Here is a 20,000-nt window from a genome sequence, read left to right as displayed (position 1 = left end):
TCCTGAACCAAATAATCAGGTAGTCTGGTATATCTATGGCACGTAGTTTGGTCAACTGCATGGCAGTGTTCATCGCGTTAAAAGCTGATGAGAAGTCTACATATTATAGAATCCTCGCCAGATTTGAAGACTTCTTGTCGAGATATTTCCCCACTCCGTTTATTACGGTCAGTAACGCATCTTCCACGCTGAGTGAATGCTGATATGCGAATTGGTGTTTATTCAGTATTTTCGAGTCGTATACTGTCTGAAGAAGCTCGTATTTTATTATTTTTTTTCCAAGCATTTCATCACAACCGATGTCAGGGCAACCGGTCGGTAGTCGTTGAACGCCACCGGGCAGCGCTTCTTCGGTACTGGCACGATCACGGACGTTTTCCATAGCACTGGTACAGACTGTTCATCGATGGAACGTTGGAATATTTGTGTGAAAGGCACCGCCAGTCGCCAGTTGGTTGTGGGAGTATTTCAATATCAGACTGTGTATGTCGTCTGGACCGGGTAATTTCCGTTCCTTACAACGTTTAATTAATTCCGCCACAACTGTTTCTTCTAGTTCTGGGGGTGGCTTTCTGTTGATTGTTGGTAGACGCGTGTCGAAGCGGCAGTAAAAGGTGTTGAGTTCGTCAGCATCTATGTTTGCATTATCAGATGATAGTCGTGTTTTCTTTGGTTCTGCCCCTCCCATTTCACGAATCATTTCCCACGCTCTCATAGAATTTCCCGATTTTAGCTTTTGTTCCATTTTTCGTTTGTACGCTTCCTTTTCTTGTTTAATGACGATTTTTAGTTCTTTCTTCTTAGCGTGTGTTTGTGTTCTGTCAACGCTCATATATGCGATCTTCTTTTCATTTAGGGCATATTTCAGACGTTTAGTTACCCATCGTTTGTTGTTGGAGAAAATTCTAATTTCTTTCTTTTTAACACATGACTCAACACAGCATAGCTTGTCACCACGTCAGTCCATTCATCAATCGTTCCATCTAGTGGCATTGACGTATCCCACATCACCGTACATTCAAAGTATGTATTGAGACACTCTATTGCTTCTTGTGACCACACGTTTTGATGTTTAATGTTTTTTCAATTTAGACACATATGTTGGGATCAAGTGTATTGTGTTGTGGTCGGAGTTGGAAATCGGTTGTTTACAGATTGATGTGTAGGCGTCTTTTATGTTACAGTGACACAGGTCAAGTGTGTTGTTATGACGAGTCTTGCAAGTGACAAATTGATTGAGTCTGGAGATTGTGTGTTGGCAATGGTTGAAATCGCCAATAATTATTAAGGGGCTGTCCCGGTATCTGAGTAGCAGTCGCGACGTGTGTTCTTCCAGTGTTTGTTTTGCTTCGTCACTATTTGAGCTCAGGGGAATGTAAACAACAACAATGTTGACGATACTAAATTCTCGGGGAAGATAGTGAGGGCGTAGTGACAGCGATAAAAGTTCGGTGTCACGTGTGTTGATTTGTGTTACTACATTTACGGTTTTACACCATCTGTCGTTCACATAGATGCAAACACCTCCCCCTTCATTTTTCCCCAGTGAGGAATCTGTGTCATTCCTAAACAATGAGAAATTGTCCAAAGCAAAACTTCTATCGCTGTCTTGGGGTGTCAACCACGTTTCTGTTAGTCCGATGATGCACGAATTTCTATAATCGTTGTCAAACTTTGTATGGGAAGCAATGGTGTCGATCTTATTTCTAAGCGAGCGTACGTTTGAAAGAATGGTGAATGGTAGTGGTGGAATACATAAGTCATGGTCTCACGGACTTTTTTGATTGGGAAAAATTAAGCAGGCATTTTTCATATCATCTGTATGGGTTGTTTACACAAAATTACACTTCGGAAAGTTCTAAATGATCAATATTATGTATATTTCAAAACAAAATTACGGTTAATCCTAGACATACTGCTCTAAAACTATAAGAGCTAGAACTATTCTGATGTCTTCATCATATTTTCGAAGAAATTTGCCATATAATTGCCAAGTTTCAATATTATATTCCGTGTATTACGCGAGATACAGCCACAAACCAGAATAAAAAGCGTCCCATATTTTCCGGAGTTTTTATTTTTCTATTTGTGAGTCATCCAAATAAATGACACCTTTGAAACTGCATAACTTTTTTATTTTATTTATGAATTTATTTTCAAAATTCAAAAAGAATTTTACTTAGTGGAGATAGGGCTTTGATTTAAATGTAGTATTTCCCACAAAAAATAGAGAAAAAAAAAGTCATAGTCAATGCTATATTAATAAAAGGGACGGGGAGTTGGTATAATAAAAATGTTTGAAGACAAACGAGTGTGGCCGGTGGGCAGAAAGGATCACAAAATCACATACAGACTAAAGATCTGAACAAGTGTGTATGAAAGGTGCCAGACAGAGCAAGAAAGAAAATTAGAAGAAAAAAACATTCCAAAAAATTAGTCTACCTCGACTGGGGATCGAACATCAGACCTTCTGATTACCGATTTAGACGTGCTACTAGTACACCACAGAGGCTCCCGATAGTTGGGACAATTTTAATTCTTATTTTCTTCACAAGGGTACGCGTTTCACGCTGTGAACCCGAGCTTGCAACACATACATTGAACACAAGAGGACGAGGACGAAGACATAATTTGAGTCGCTCCATTTTATTTTATGAAAATATCAAATTAAGAAATTAATGAGCGGCACCAATGTAATATAATAGTAGTAATAATAATAATAATAATAATAATAATAATAATAATAATAATAATAATATAATAATAATAATGATGATGATGATGATGATGATGATGATAATAATACCTAATGATAATAATAATTGTAATAATGTTAATAATAATGATGATGATAATAATAATGATAATAATAATTGTAATAATGTTAATAATAATAACCATTTTAAAAAGTAGTCATTCAGAGCCACCAGGCTCATGGAGCCGGAGTTTATCCCGGTTTCTATAGCGTGAAACAGACAATAGCAATTGCTTGCTATCCTTTGAATAGGACGCTAGTCTATCGCAAAGTACTTCAGTCAGATCTAACCGACCCCTCTACCCAATCACTGCTGGGTGAACAGGGGGGGGGGGGGGTCAGAGAAAAAAAATAATCTCGACTGCACCCGAAATCTATCTCGGTCCTTTTGTTTATGAAGAGGGTGCTCTACCTACTAGGTATCGGGATCCCAATAAAATAATAATAATAATAATAATAATAATAATAATAATAATAATAATAATAATAATAATAATAATAATAATAATAATAATAATAATAATAATAATAATAATAATAATAATAATAATAATAATAATAATAATAATAATAATAATAATAATAATAATAATAATAATAATAATAATTGACAATTCGGATTTTTCTAACTCTAAGGCTCCGAAGTCCAATTAACCAATCGTTACCAAATTTTGTATGGTGTTTACAACTGACATGGAGATGGTTTGTTTTTGAGATCGATTCGACATCTTGATAATTTTATCTAAAAATCAAACTTGTTTCGCAAATAAATATCGAATGCCTGCTTCGATTTCAACCAAGTTTTGTATTAACTGCCATGAAAGTGATATAATTGTTGATCATTGCAAAAATCATCTTTCTCTTATTTGAAATTAAAAAAAAAAAATTCGATTTGCATTCAGTATCTGTTCTTGATATTATGTTAATGGTCAAAATGAATCACATTCATCTTGATTAATGGCTGCATTGACAATATTTTCCTAAAATAAATTTAACAGCCCCGTATTTTACAAATAAACCATATTATTTCATCGTACGACTCTCTCTCTCTCTCTCTCTCTCTCTCTCTCTCTCTCTCTCTCTCTCTCTCTCTCTCTCTCTCTCTCTCTCTCTATCTCTCATACGCTACAATAAGAGTGGTTCCGCAATGCAAACAAGGCGGACAGCTACAGACCTATATGGCTCTTAAGCAGCCTTTACCAACTTTAGAACCGATCGTTACGTACTTCAAATCGGTGGTGACCAGCGGCGGCCGCTGCTCTAGCGCTGCAGTACTGCTGCAGTCTCCCTGATCAATTTGACTTCGTCAAGAACTTAACCAATTTTTCCCTTAATCGTTCAATATATATATATATTGTTATAATTATGGCCTATATCCTTTACAAATTACCTTTTTTTACGGAATAAGGCAGGTGATTGATTAACAGATATCTAACGTGATGAGCAAAATATGGCAAAATCTGAGCTGCAACTGCAAGGCATGCAGGTCACGGCCATAACTGAACTTGAAAGGGCGTCTTAGTGTCTTAGGGATGTGACCATAGTTGCAGCGTTCGAACCACCACATCCTCTCAATCACTTGAATACTATTCTATGCATGGTGTATTTTTGTGAATCACCCGTTCTATTATGTGAATTACAGATACGATGGGCATTAACCCATAATGTACTATCGCAATATATTTTTTGACTTGTATCCCTTGGATGAAATAATGTATGCCGCTGCGCATGTCAAAAATTACGTCAACAGGAACGGCCATTACTCATCCTTCTTGCTACCTTTTGACTGCTAAGATAGGTTAGTTATTAGGTACCTGGAAGTGACACACTGAACAGCTGTTGTCATTGTGTAGACTTTGCTGGAAAGATATTATCATAAGCTTTGTGTTCTAAATTCATTCCGGATTATTGTTAGCATGGCTGATAGTACAAACCACCCAGATTTATTATTTGATAGCCAGCCAGAGAGCTCGGGATTTGCAAATGATGATTTCGAGAAGGTGGATGCTCTTGGCAGTCATGACGATGTTTCTGCTGCAGCCTCAGGTGCGTACGAGTACGATGTAGATCAGCACGCAGAAATATCTACCACAATAGATGAAGATGTTGCTGTTGAGGAAGAAGCTGAAGCAGACAGATTTGCTGGTTCACACGATGAACCAGCTTACTCTTCAGAACCCCTTATTTCTTGGGGAAATGAAGAAAATGAAGTAACCGCCGAAGTCCAGCCGTCTGCTCCAGTGCCAGAAAATAATGAGCCATTGGTTAACTTTGATGATAGCTCTTCAGGGCATAACTATATGCAATCTTTTATGCCGTCTGTTCCTTCTACTAGTCAAACATCAGAACCTAACTTATCTTATAGTAACCCTCTTCAAACACACGCTGAATTGGTTGAACCTAAAAGAGAAGAGAAAAGTTTTAAGGAAAACAAACAAGATGCAGTTCATACAGTTCAGAGTGGTACTGTGGAATCTTCTAAAGGTAAACAAAAGAGACAATATTACCAGCATTGCTTTCTACATATTTTAATGCTGTATTGAGAAGTTTACCTTTGCCTTTTTAAAATTATTCATTATACTCTAACCCCTTTTCTTGTCCATAAATAAGACGTCTTATTGTCTTATCGATTGTTGTTTCACTCCGGATTGAATTAGAATAGAATGGACACTAGGCTACAAGGGGAAGCAGGACACAAACTTTTTCATGGCCTGAAATAGAATCATTTGGACAGGGATGCTTTTCCAGCTTTAACTGTCCTTGTTCGGGTATTGATGAGTTGATTTTATAAAGATGAAAGCATTGCCAATGGTTGTTGACAGGCAATTGTTAAAGTTAAGGGGGGGGGGGGGGGGGGGGAGAGCTAGATGGGTAGGCCCTTCGCACATTCCTCGAGCTAAGGGAAACAACCCAAGTATTCCTTAAGCTAGCGCTATAAGTAAGAAAAAATAAAACCTTGTACTAATAGTACCTTTTTTTAAAACTTACTCCAATATTAGGAACAATAAAAACCCTAGAACCTTTATACGACTTATAACTAACCCTAATAGAAAAATACTCAGACCTCGAGCTAACCCTAATGAAAATTTTTTAAAACCCTTAGGACTTCTCTGCACTACTTTCAATACTTCAAAGACAATGGCAGCAGAAAACCAAAAACAATGGTCATATAATTAGTACATTTTAAACTTTATCAATCAATCAAAGGTTTGTTCTACAGCTTTTAAAATTCTACTAAATATTGGCAAATTGAATAACAATAAATGTCTGGCATAAGAATAAGAGCCAATATAAAGTGAAGCTACCTTGAGGAACATGCTGAGGGTCTCCCGCTAGGTGGATGTTTTATCTTGTGACTTGTGATTTAAGAGTAATACCATTTGATGAAGATATGCATGGGATATTTTCATATTATATGCTCATTGCGAGAAATATATTCAGGCTTTGAAAATTTTTTCACAAAGTGCATCCCTGGCACGATTCACATAAGAGTGTGCATTCAATTGCAATGAGAATATATCACAAATAATGTATATGCCTCTCAAAGAGGGAGCATGAAAATTTGAGACTTTCACTTGAAAAACAAGTGTACTTTGTCAATTAAATTAAAATTTAAGCATTAACAAATTAAAAGCAGTTTATTGAGCTTATAAAAGGAACACACGAATGAAACAGCCCTAATAACTAAGACCTTCCAAATACAAATGATGAGGGTAAAAAAATATATGTTCTGGCATGATTTACATCACTATAGACAATGACATTCTTCCATTTAGATTTATTTTTTGGCATCACATTCATCAAAGGAACAACTATAATTCAGTGAAGCTCCGGTATAGGAAAACATTCCACCAAAACCACTACTCTCCATTTTGGCATAACTCAAATTTTATATGTGGTTTCTATTTAACAATGCTTCATGCGTCTTAGATGTCAATAAAAGAAGCCTTAAAATCATATATTCATCTTTATTACTAATAACGAATGCTATTGCTCTCTTAATTTATATAAAACTTTTTTTTTGAAATGATGGTTTCATTTTCTCTAGAAGTAGGATTTCTTTTTTGTTTGCTTTAAAAGGTATTTGTATATATAGTTTGTATCTTCCCCCTTTTAAGACATCAAAACATATGGGCTTGCAATCAACTATTGTCACAGGAAGGTTTTCATGCTGCGTTAATGCTCTTTTCCGTGCATTTTACTCATGCACGGCATCTATTGACATCACATTTGAGGCATGGGTCTCCGTTGTAATTGCTTTCACCTATTATTAATTTATAACATTATAATTATAATGGCTGGTATATCAAATGATTGAGTCTCCTTGCCTTGTTTCCTGAATGATTTTTAATTTCTATCAATTACGATCATTGTCCTTCCTTTTTTTACATCAGCATTCTAAAGTGTATTGATATTGCATCCCATCATCAGAAGCAGTTCTTTTGTTGTCGTCAAAATAAATCGAAATCAATAATTTACAATTTAGAGTTTCTTTTTTATAACATAAAAGTGACTCATAAAGCTGACTTTGAAATGTGTATTAAATTTTGAGCCGCCAATTTTCTCAGTGTTCTCTTGTACCAGTCTACCAATGCATGTCAGAGAAATGCAACATGTGCAAATTTTATGCTAAAGTGGTAAAATGATTTTGACGATTTTTGAATCCTTTGAAGGGTGCTGTGGACATTTAAAGTTTATTTTATTTCCGATTTAAATTGTTTGTCTTGTACCTCGAAGGACATCATGTCCAATATTTGGTTTGTCATTTGGATCACTTTAAAACAATGATCATGGCTTAATATGTTCAGCGAATCTTAACTAAGAGATTTTTAAAGGAGGCATCATGTTTTGTGTTTGAATCTATTTCGTGTTGATCTATATTCTTATATTGTCCAATGTATCACGACAAATCTATTTTTTAAAAATTCAGTTACTCGCAAACATTTAAATTGTATTCCTTCCTTATTTTTTCTCCAACAATTTTAGTTATCACTCTCACATTCGTCTACTAAGGTAAACATCTAATATGATGTAAAAAGGCCTTTTTACACTGAACCACTTCTTCTGTCAAGTTTGGTTCTATTTTGTGTTTGTTGCTCGTTTTATTTATTTATTTTTTAAAACTGTAATAGTAATATGGGATAACATTCATTTCATAGAATCAGTCCAATCGTGGTGTCCTGAGCAAAATGAATAATTTTATTTGTTAATCTACCTGTATAATTTTTGTTTTTAAAGATCTGTGCTATCTCAGTTAACCTTTTTTTGTTACAACAGCAAATGTCTCGCTAAATTTGAACATCTGACATTTATTTTATGGAAAGTAGTTATTTACCATGGCACTGAAGCAGAGGCTGGTAAGGTGTGGATCTGTTGGCTTCTTTATGGTGGTGGTTTATTAATATATTCACAGACTTTTCAATTTTGATTACAAATCTAAATTTGTGTAGATATTCATATTTTGATCCTAGTGTCCGGATGAAAAAAAAAAAAAAGGATTGACTGTTGATTTGATTATTTTCTAGTACTAGAAATAACAGATATGAATTGTATAAATTGTGTACTGTTAGGATCATAGCATATTTGTTTTTTGATAATACCTTTTTCCAAAAGATGAATGTAAAATGACTGATGCAAGCAAAGACCATCATGAGGCATTGTGAAAAAGATGATAAATTGTTGCCATGTTCTAAACCTTGTTAGAATAGTGATCTGGCACGAGGTTACTGAATAGTAGTTCTTTCAAAGAGCTGAGTGTCATTGATTATAATACACTCCTCACCTATTGATAATATCAGGTTTACAATCTTGAGAAGTGCTGTGAGACATCATTAGTTCAGTTCAGATTGTAAAAAAGTTCCAATGCACCAAGCATTTGGTGTTTGATTTATTATAAAATTCAAATATTCTAATACAACGTTTCTTCATTTAAAATTGCCTTCCACATTGATTTGAAGTACTCTTAGGGTGTCATGGCTTTGCCCCTCTAGTCATCCCATTCTTATCAAAAGATGAATAACACTGGGTAGACAACTTGACGATAATCAAAGAAACATTAAAATGGTGAATTTGATGTTAGGATTTTATTTTTTCAAATATGCAAAGATAGAGAAAAACAAAATAAAACAAAACAAAAACGTGCTCTGAAGAATTGAATTGATAATTGCACATTTTAATGAATATATATATTGGAATACATTTCATCATGTATATAAAAAAACAGATGTATATTTTTAAGAAGCAGATTTGATTGTTTAAGATTTAAGAATAATATTATTTCCTCTGTGTCTTGGATCTTTTATAATTAGTTTTTATTTATATTTTTCATATTTGAATATCATAAATTCCTTTACTGATCCAGTTCAAATTTTTGACTTCATTCTTATAGATAATTATGGTCCATGTTTTCTTATATAACAGAAATGAATTTTTGACATCCTTTATCAATTATCTACTCCCCACAAAAGTAACATGAGACCCAATCTTGTTAACCTGGCTTGTCAGGATGAAGCGGATGCCAATAAGTTTATATGAACAGAAATATAAATTCCTTAAAAGAACAAGTAAACTTTTTCTAATTTTCATATTTATTACCTTAAAATCTATTTTCAACATCAATTGCATTGACATGATTCCGCCGTAAGACGATGAGTCGAAGATCGAAGATACAGATTTGATGAGTTGTTTGTTGATTTGTTGTTTTTTTTTTATGTCATAGAACAAATATTTAGCAGCTACAATTTTGACTTTTATCTTGGGATATAATGCAGCTCTATTTCATATATCATAAATTTATGTCTGGCTTTTTTGCAAACATCTTTTTTTTTTTATTAATCTTTTCAAATTATATTCTGCATCTTTAAAGTGCCTTGTACTCCCCCTATTTCACTGTCTGATGTAACATTCTCAGTTGAGGATCACGAAGAAAGTCTTTTTGAGCGGACAAAATTATATAAAAGTATTGTGAAAATAGGTATCACAGTTTGTTTTTTTCTTTTTGTTTTAAAACACTTCTGCCAATCCCATTGATGCACAAACTGACCTTGCTTATGAATTGATTTGTTCTCTTACACAAGAAGTGCTTATGTGCAATTTAGGCATTACTACTATCACTTGTTCTGCTCAAGAAAAAAAAAAGTAATGACAGCAGGGTGTCCAGGAAAGTCGGAAATTCATATTTGGTTGGAAATTTCAGAAATAATGTGATTGAGGGTGAAATTTCCTTAAATATTAGAAAATTTAGGAATTTTTTGCTTAAAATAAGAATGCATGGCGCACGGAGGACAACTTATGTGTTCAAAGTGATTATAATTATACCACATTTTCTACAACCTCCACCACATCATCATCCCTGCCACTACCCCTACTAAACCACCACCACATCATCATCCTTACCACCATATTGCTATAAACACTATCACATCATCATCCCCATCACCATTACTACAACTACTACCACACCCACATCCCTACCACCATAAGTACTACAAGTATCGTCACATTATTATCATCCTTACCACCACTACCACAACCACCACCACCACCATATCATCATCCCTACTACACAACTACTAGAACCACCATCACATCCTCATACCTACCACCACCATCGCTACAACTATATCATCATCCATACCACCACCACCACTACTACAACCATCACCATGTCACCATCTCTTCAGCCACAGCAACCACTACTCAACTACATCAACATCCTTACCAGCTCCACTATTATTACAACCACCACTATTACTACAACCACCACATCATCTACATCATCATCATCCCTACCACCACCACTAGTACTGCAACCACAACCACATCATCATCCCTTCCACCACCACTACTACAAGTTCAGATCATCTCTACCACTATCACTACCACCACTTCTACATCATCATCCACAATCACCATTACCACTACCTATCACAAATACTACGACTTTCATTACACCATCATCTCTACTACTAGCACTATAACCTCTACTACATCATACCTACCCACAAATATGAGTATTTTTAAAAGTGAAAATTGAGTGGGTGGTGGCTTTTGACATTGTATGATCACATGGTAATATTCTCTAAGTAGATATGATTTTATATGTTGCTATAAGTCTTTAAACTTTTGAAATTCCTCTGAGTGATGTCAAAAATTGCAGCGAAACGCGTATTGGGTTGCATCTCAGTAAATTTTAATGAAATTTAAATTTATAGATCATAGTCGCATGGATGGGACTGATCTGTACTCTGAGTTATAAACTTCCTCCTTTTTTGTGACCAGTCATTTTCACCTCTGCTCTTACTTTGTGTGTTTAGGTAAGACCTATTTAAATAGGAATGTCTTTTTAAAGCGTATAGAACACTGGGGATGGCAAGAATGGATAATATGCCTGCTAGGAAATTTAAAAACTTGATTTCCCTGGACACTCTTTGCTAACAAATCCACTTATTTCTTTAAAAAAAAAAAAAATAGAGTATGTGCAATTTACATAAAAATGATTTCTATTATCAGAGATTTCTCATTCATTTTCTGATGATTTTTAAAACGACATAAAAAAATCGGTTCTTTTCATAGAATTAAAGAAAATGTAGTTCTTATAATAATATGGTTTTCCTTTGCATATAACAATTGTTGTTTCTTACTGTCATATTAATTTTCTATTTCTATAAAGTCTTGATTTCTTTATTATCATTCTTTATCTTCAGAACTCTGTTTATGCAGCAGGTACTAAGGAAGAAGAACAACATTTAAAAGATAAAAAAAAATATTCAATTGTAATTTTCATTTGTACACCTCTATAGGGAAAAAAAAAAAGAATGCAATGAATCAATACTTTCTATATTTTTTATTTCACAAGATTGCACCGTAAAGCAAAGGACGTGAATTTTGATCAAATTCAGACTGCAGTTCTTCGCTAATTTGCTTCACCTCTTCCACCTCCTCCTACCCCTTCATAAGAAAAAAAATCAATTAACCAACTCCATTAGATATTGAATTTGATGCATTGCATCATTAAATTGCATTTACTCCTGTCTTTTTTTTATCGATCTATTTATACAGTTCGAACTTTTCCCAGAGTTTTACTGCATTTTCCCCTTGAGCTCCCCATTTTTCTTATATATCAAAACTAAAAGTCATTTTTGGCTCACCACCTCCTTCTGAAATTATAAGGTTTTTGTGAAACTGATGATGAAAATACATTTAAAGCTCAAATGATCAAAAATAAGAAATTTCTTCACCTCTGCATAATACATGTTTGAATTAATGAGATACGTAATTATAAAGACAATAAGATACGGATCATACATAAAACCTTACAATTTATATTTTCATTTATCGGTTTTAGATTGAGTTGGATTTGAGCTGAACAATAGTATATATATATATATATATATATATATATATATATATATATATATATATATATATATATATATATATATATATATATATATATATATATATATATACTTTTAATATAATTAAGATATTATTATTATTATTATTATTTATTTATTATTATTAATTTTGTTTATTTATCCTTTTCCTATTTTAATTGATGAAATCATTTGACAGAATACTTATATTTAATACACATTGGCTTGGCCTTTTTATCAATTTGCCTTTACTTTACCCTATAGTGTACAGATCATAATTACGCTTATACTAAGTATTGTAGCTATAGCTTAAAAGAAATCAGAAAAGAAGGGTCTGTCGAAGTCCAAATCTGCATTTATTTTGCTATTATTATTTTAGCCATGCAAGCAACAAGTAATGGCAATGTTTATTTTTAAATGATTTTATATTATTTGTCTTCAAGTTTTGACTGGATTTTGTTCCTTAAAAAAATTTTTTTTTTAGTTGTTCGTTTTCAACAATGGATTAAATAGTGACTCGTTTAATTATTGATTAGTTTGTTCTTTAGGCCATGCCTTGCAATGCAAGCCAAGTTTTCCCTATTATATAAAATTGTTCTTTTGTATCGCGTCATACATCCATCCATTCTATCACCAATTTGTTATCACTGAGCTTTCTTTTCTATTTTATTCAGGTTCCTGGCTCAAAGGCGTTGATCCAAGAGGTAGGTTTTGATTCCTTCTTCTTTTTTTTTTTAATGTCATTATTTTGTTAAGTGAGTGAATGCTTTTAAAGACAGACCGTTTCCTTTAATGTGTATCGAATAGTTGTCATTTGTACCAGGCTAATCATGATATAAAAACCCCAAAGAAAAAGGTGGGTGGCAATGGAGAGAGAGGGAGAGAGAGAGGTGGGTGGGTGTGTTTTCTTCATTATTGCTGTTTTTGTTTAGAGAATCTACTCGTATGAGGTTGTGTATGAATTGCAATCTTTATGTGTGCAATAGCTACTTTTCTCTCTGCATAGTCTGCGTTCAGATCGAAATGATTTCATTGAAGAAAACTGCTACTGGATATCCTATAACGTTATTTTTTAAAGTGATCACAAACATTATATTGTGTTATTGATGCTGATATTATTTCCAACTTGTTTAGTTTATTTATTACTTTTTTTGTTGTTGATTGTTTGTTGTTGTAACGAGTTTCAGTATTTATCTCTTTCGTTGATTTAGATTGAAGTAATTGCATTTTACCCCTACAAAAGTGATTTATTTTCCTTCATTTCTTGCTTAAAATTATTACCATTATACAGAAGCTGACAATACTGACATTGATGATACTGTGTTGAATTTGTGTAAGTGTCACTAAATGCAGTTGATACATGCCTTATGTGGATGTAATTTAGATAGCTGGCATCTTGTTATTTTATTTTTATTTTGGCATTGTATTTGGTTATGCATTTTTATTTTCCTTTATTGGCTTTCTTTCCTACTTTCTTTTATTTCTTTCTCTTTCTTTATGTTTTATTCCAAACAATGCTGAATGTAGCAGAGATAAAGAGGAGACCTTTAATGTTAGATATCTAACTTGAATGGATTTAGTTTTTCCTGCCCTGTCACTTGCGTTTAAAGATTAGATTTTTAATTTGTTTCAAAGTTCCAAACCTTTACCAGTTTTTCTCCCCCTCTCACATTGGTATAATAAATCAATAAATCAGTTACAACATTGTAAGGTATTATCATTTCAAAATATATAATTTTAACCCCTTGCTGACCAGGTTCCAGTTCACTGATTCAACAATAATTCCTCCCGTTGTTTACCGTAACATAAAATCACATACTTAACCGTTTTCAATAAGAGAACAGTCTAGCAATGCGACACGTCCCGAGCTTCAGTAAACTGAAGGTGACATGAATCATGGTCACGATGTACATTATATTTATATTCAATGCGAGTTGAAGCCGTTATCTAGATGATAAAATAAACATAGATAGTAGAGATTTGAGTCATCTATAGTCCATAGCATGTTTCATCTATTGTTGTTGAACATTATGAAGCAAGATTGTTTGGCATTTGGCAGTATTACATTTGCACTAAATATTTAATGATTTTCTTTAAAACCCTTTGGGTGTGTGTTTGTAAGGGGGATAAATGTGTGTGTGTGGGGGGGGGGGGGGGGGGGGGGTGGTATTTAGGGAACGGCAGGCCTGATTATTGACTAATTTCCAAATAATATGCTTTTAAAAATAGATTTCGAATATGCCACCACCACAAGTCTTGAAAAAGTGATATTAATTATATATATATATATATATATATATATATATATATATATATATATATATATATATATATATATATATATATATATATATATATATATAAAAATATCTCCTTTAAAAAGATAAAATAAACACGACAAAAACAGTAACTTCCGCTACAATCAAATTAAAGTGGGGTGGCATTCTTCTATGATAACGAGAATACTATTTCATCCGAGAAAATGTCAACCCCCCCCCCCCCCTCTCTCTCTCTCTCTCTCTCTCTCTCTCTCTCTCTCTCTCTCTCTCTCTCTCTCTCTCTCTCTCTCTCTCTCTCAAAAAAAATACTTTTATAAAATAGTAATTTTGTTTTAAGCTTCGTTTCTGTTAGTAGTCAGATATAATTTTTGGAGTTACACAAATACACAAAGCCCCATGGCGTCATCATACACATCTTTAATTTCATCTACAGTAATTAAAAGGGGGTCCCGACAGCTCAGTTGGTAGAGCACTCGCTTCACAAAGGGACCGTGATCGATCCCGGGTATAGTCGAGATTTTTTTTCTGACCCCCCTGTCCACCCAGCAGTGATTGGGTACCTGGGTCTCTTTGATCTGGTGGAAAATGCTTTGCGATAGACTAGCGTCGTATCCAAAGTTTAGCAAGCAATACGCTATAGAAACCGGGATAAACTCTGACTCTGAAGAACTACTTTAAAAAACATTAATTAAAAGCTTTTATCAGTGTGATTAGAATCATTTTTACACCTTTCCAATCGCTACATTAGACCCTTATTTGTTTTGTGCACACCTAGTTAATCCCGGTTAATGAAGCGTGAAACGAAGAGTTGCAGTTGCCTGCTTTTCCCCGAGTTGTCTATTTCAAAGTACTTTCTGCCAGGTCCATATTGATATCACTACTTAATAGAGAGGTGTGAAAATGATTTCAACGTAACCCCGCGATTAAACCAGATCCGTATGCGTCCCAGTTAAGTACTCTTCTCATTTTGCTTCATCACCCACTGTAAAATATATATTTCTTATTTCTTTGTTGTTGGATCATATTGGTTGTGGCATGTAGCGTTCACTAGCATTGGCCCAACATTCCAGGGCCCGTTTTCATAAACACGGACTAGCCCTTAGTCTTTGACTATCTCTGGCTTTAGCCAATGACTTCAAATAAATCGGATTTCATGTGAGCGGACTAAGCAGGCCCCAGACTAAAATCCCGGCACCTTCGGACTAAGTTTGTCCAAGTTTTGGTCATTTGCTGAGGCATGACTTCAACCTTAGTATGAGACTAGTTACTTGGATGCATGATAGCAGCTATTTTTAAATCGAGAGAGCTTCGATTCGGAAGGAAAATACGTCGGTTATGAATGACTGAGGCAAAAAGTGTCCTGTTGCTATTGGCACTGGCTTTAAAAAAAAAACAAACTATGAGATAAGTGCAGATCGTCTGAAGTACACATTTGTGGGAGTAAAAGCTTTAAAAACTCTGAATCCAATCGGCTCGCGAGTTGGGAGTGAACGGGCACAAGAAATCGAAGGGTTTGCGTCACAGAACAACAACAACAAAAAATAATAAATGATTAGAAATATAGTTATTCGGCTGGCATTGTAACTGACTGAATAATGTGATTCATCAGAACACATTTTCTTTTCTTTTCTTTTTTGGGTTCAATTTGTTTGAGTTTCAATGAAACTTTCATTGGTCTAAATATAGAATTGACAGTCGACCATGGACATCATTGTAGTCTATCAACTATCAGTCTACAGACAATATCACGTGATTTGATTCATCGTGGCGAAAGTAAGTTAAAATGCGAAAAGGAACGAAATATTATCTGTACCGGATGTGTTGCTAATTTCCTCTGGTATATTACCTGCCATCATGTACTAGAGAGCGTGATGTTACCAGCACAAAATAGCCGAATTACTCACCGTTCTTAAACACCCACTTCTTGGCAAGAGGCCAGCTAGTCAGAGAATGGAGAGCGTTCGTGCTTTAAAAAATTTTTTTTTTAGTCACTTACTTTGCTCAGTCATTTAGCAAGTAATTTACTGGACTAGTAAATAACTAAATCTACTCCGCGTTCATGAAAACGGGCCCTGGTCTTTTATTGTCACAAGTTAGGCATTATAGATAGAATGAAGTTGACGTCACTCGGGTCTTTGTTATTGTTTTTTGCCATCCGCGTTCATGAGTAATTCTCACTAAACTCTTTTAACTAGACTATAAACGTTTAAGGTTACACATAATTTGTGTGTTGGTCCGTTAAACTTCCGGATGGCAATGTTGTGAACTTCTTAGCCAAGCACATACTATCTATAGCAATAGATAAATAAAAAAGATTACGAGATATCTGTCTTGTATTGGAAAAGAGAATGTCGAAATATCAATAATGTATCTTAGTTCAAGCGAAGCATGCAATATGGATGTTGAGTGACGAGTCATTGTTTCTTCACACTCGCACACACATGACAGTGAGCAAGCTATTACTTGCTCACGTTAGAGATTGCACCATTGGCTTAGTGTTTTTTAAGATAAAAGAATGAGCGACACGACTAAATATAATTTATGAAATTGGTGGGTGGCATAATTTGATTTGTAATTAACGTTGGTCATAGGCAAGCTTGTATTATGCGCGCGCGCGCGCGCGTGTGTGTGTGTGTGTGTGTGTGTGTGTGTGTGTGGGGGGGGGGGGGTGTCAGCGGATCATAAAAAGCGCATTCTATTTCTATAGCGGAAGCTTTATAGGAGCACACGGATAACTAACTGATCCGTATATTGATCAGGTAGCCGTGGCTTCTATATTTGCATTATTTTATCTTTAACACACTGCCTTTCGACGAGGTCGAATGCCTTGTGATTCTGATATTGGCAACAGACTGGATGAGTAATTAATTAATCACACTCCACAATGTGGTTAACATGTTGTTACTGTTACGTGCTACTCTTTTCAATTGTGTGTCAATCGGCCGCTTTTTGGGGTGGTGATACGATCTCTCTCTCTCTCTCTCTCTCTCTCTCTCTCTCTCTCTCTCTCTCTCTCTCTCTCTCTCTCTCTCTCTCGTTCTGACTGAATCATTAGTCTAGACAAGCATGAGTTAATTTAAAACTCGTCGTTTTTCCTTGTTTAAATGGTCCACATTTAAGTTGTAAGGAGGGGTAATAATAATAATAATAATAATAATAATAATAATAATAATAATAATAATAATAATAATAATAATATAATACGAAGAAGATAATAATAATAATAATAATAATAATAATAATAATAATAATAATAATAATAATAATAATAATATATAATAATAATAAAAATAATAATAATAATAATAATAATAATAATGATGATGATGATGAATCATAGACAAATGGCTTGTTTGCTCAGAATATCAGTTGTGACTATCAATAGACCTATCAATGCCATTCCTTTTCCACATTACACCGGTACAATATTATTGTCAAATAAATAAATGGTTGTCAATTGATCTGATTACTTATTACTCTGATATTATGTTCCTTGATACTGTGGGCTTTAAGAGGAAGGATATTTGGAGTGTCAAGGACCTCCGGTGACACCGTTTTAGGTCAAGGACTTTTCAAGGCATTTTGTTGCCAAATTCTCTTTTCTTCGAGAGAGAGAGAGAGAGAGAGAGAGAGAGAGAGAGAGAGAGAGAGAGAGAGAGAGAGAGAGAGAGAGAGAGGAGGGGGAGGGAGGGAGGGAGGGAGAGGGGATTTTAAAGAATAGTACCTTTTTGTCGTCATGTTTTCTCGCATGATTTTAATTATGTTCTTTCTGCTATTTTGCACAACATAATGTAACCTCGTGGCACTCAATAATTACCTGGAACGAAACTAGGCTCGTACCACCGATTGTGGCTCGTACATAAATTGCTATTGCTCGATCCGATTTACGTACAGAAGAGTTGTGCCTGGCAGTCTGATGTAGCTCGTGCCTGGTTTCCACCGGTATTTAGTTATGCGTAAACTTGCCCTTCACAAACCGCCGTCGATCAATACTCAGTCGTAGCTGATATTCCGTCTCTCTCTCTCTCTCTCTCTCTCTCTCTCTCTCTCTCTCTCTCTCTCTCTCTCTCTCTCTCTCTCTCTCTCTCTCTTGTGTGTGTGTCAGTTTGTTTATTGCAGAGATCATCGTGTAAAATGTAATATGATATTTGTTTTTCACCCTCGCAACTCTTGCATTTTCCCCCTCTTTTACATACTCCTCCAAATGAGTTTCATTGTGTTGGTTTGGAATGGTTTTATCATTATCGCTGTCTTGTATACAGGTGTGTGGATTGTAAAGAGACGTTAAAAAGAAAGAAAGAAATATACTACAGAACTCTGCCTTGTTGGTCTCCTGTGTTTTTGGAAATGTTTCTCCCTAGGCATCCTATTATATTATTATTGGATTTTTTGGGGGTAAAACTACGGGTCCGAAACCACTGGTTGGTGGAGATTGACATGATGGTTTGCGTTTATTACGAGATTGATTCGACATCATGATGATTTCATCAAAAAATCAAATTATTTTGTTTCTTCAAATCCCATCGTATACAGACGCCACCATTTTTAGAACGTGGGTTGTGTGTCAACCTTCCGGTTATCGAGTATGACAATGAGGTCGCAATGCTTACATTAAATCAATATTATATAGTGGTTCCTCTTATTAATTTGAATACAATCACAATTTCTTAAAGTTTCTATGAATCAGTTTCAGTTTTTAACATTGAGAAAGAATTCTGCGATAAATGAGCGAATACGGTATTAAATGCAGAAAATACATCCCCGTGCCAAAATAAAAAGCTCTTTGGGGTTCTCTTACAAAGTCGAAAAATGCATTGTCAGAATTTGAGTTTTGAATTTTATTTAACACTTGCATTATACATTTTGAGTTGATCGGCTTATCATCTCGTTCATTGAACGGACTGTTATGCTTTTAACATTAGTTGCCATTCATTACCATCTTCACTGGCGGAATATTTTATTCTGAATGGTTTGCTCGTGGGTAGTGGGTAAGCAAGAATAAACGACCTTTGCTTTAATTGCAGTTAATTTTCCCAAAATCATTTCCCGGCACATACTTCTAAAAGTCTCTTAGTAATGATCATTAATCATTTTTACGCGATTCTGAATGTCTGAACCTCAATCAATGTTAAGACATACCTCTCGTTTGCTTTGACTTCTGTTTCTGCTTTTGTTTGCTTTGGTCAGTCTTATTATTATTATTATTATTATTATTATTATTATTATTATTATTATTATTATTATTATTATTATTATTATTATTATTATTATTATTATTATTATTATTATTATTATTATTAAAATTTGTTCTTTCATTCAATGTATTTATTTATTTTATTTTGTCTTATTGTATTTTATCTTGTTTTATTTATTTGTATATCAAGTTATCAACAATGCCGATTTACTAATCATAAAATAAACATCTTTTAGAGAGGTCAAGGGATTTCAGTTTTGTTTAACGATTGTTTACTGTTTTGAAATGATTTAATGCGTCGCAACGAACATCCGTATTTTTTTTATTTTTAAAGGATTATAAAATTCGGCGTGAAGGTTCAAAAATTAATACCCAACATACTGATGCATGAGTAA

The 20,000-nt window shown here is 34.3% G+C and overlaps 1 protein-coding gene across 7 annotated transcripts in view; it reads left to right on the top strand.

Annotated features, from left to right (window-relative positions):
- The first annotated feature begins 4,484 nt into the window (after window positions 1-4,484).
- The window catches only part of LOC144979755 (reticulon-1-A-like), a 43,059-nt gene continuing 27,543 nt past the window's right edge, over window positions 4,485-20,000 (top strand). The window contains exons 1-4 of one of the 7 annotated variants that reach the window (XM_078926766.1): window positions 4,497-5,239; window positions 9,621-9,728; window positions 12,807-12,836; window positions 13,424-13,465. In XM_078926766.1, coding sequence (XP_078782892.1) covers window positions 4,672-5,239; window positions 9,621-9,728; window positions 12,807-12,836; window positions 13,424-13,465 — 748 coding nt within the window. In that variant the 5' untranslated portion in view covers window positions 4,497-4,671. Of the gene's footprint in view, window positions 5,240-9,620; window positions 9,729-12,806; window positions 12,837-13,423; window positions 13,466-20,000 lie in introns of all 7 variants that reach the window. The other 6 variants (XM_078926816.1, XM_078926805.1, XM_078926827.1 and 3 more) reach the window with 6 other exon arrangements.

Source organism: Berghia stephanieae, chromosome 1 (genome assembly GCF_034508935.2).
Source record: "Berghia stephanieae isolate SIO BIC M18660-M18661 chromosome 1, UCSD_Bste_1.3, whole genome shotgun sequence".
Lineage (NCBI taxonomy): Eukaryota > Metazoa > Mollusca > Gastropoda > Nudibranchia > Aeolidiidae > Berghia > Berghia stephanieae.
The sequence above is the reverse complement of the archived record's forward strand: the minus strand, read 5'-3'. Positions and strand labels throughout refer to the sequence as shown.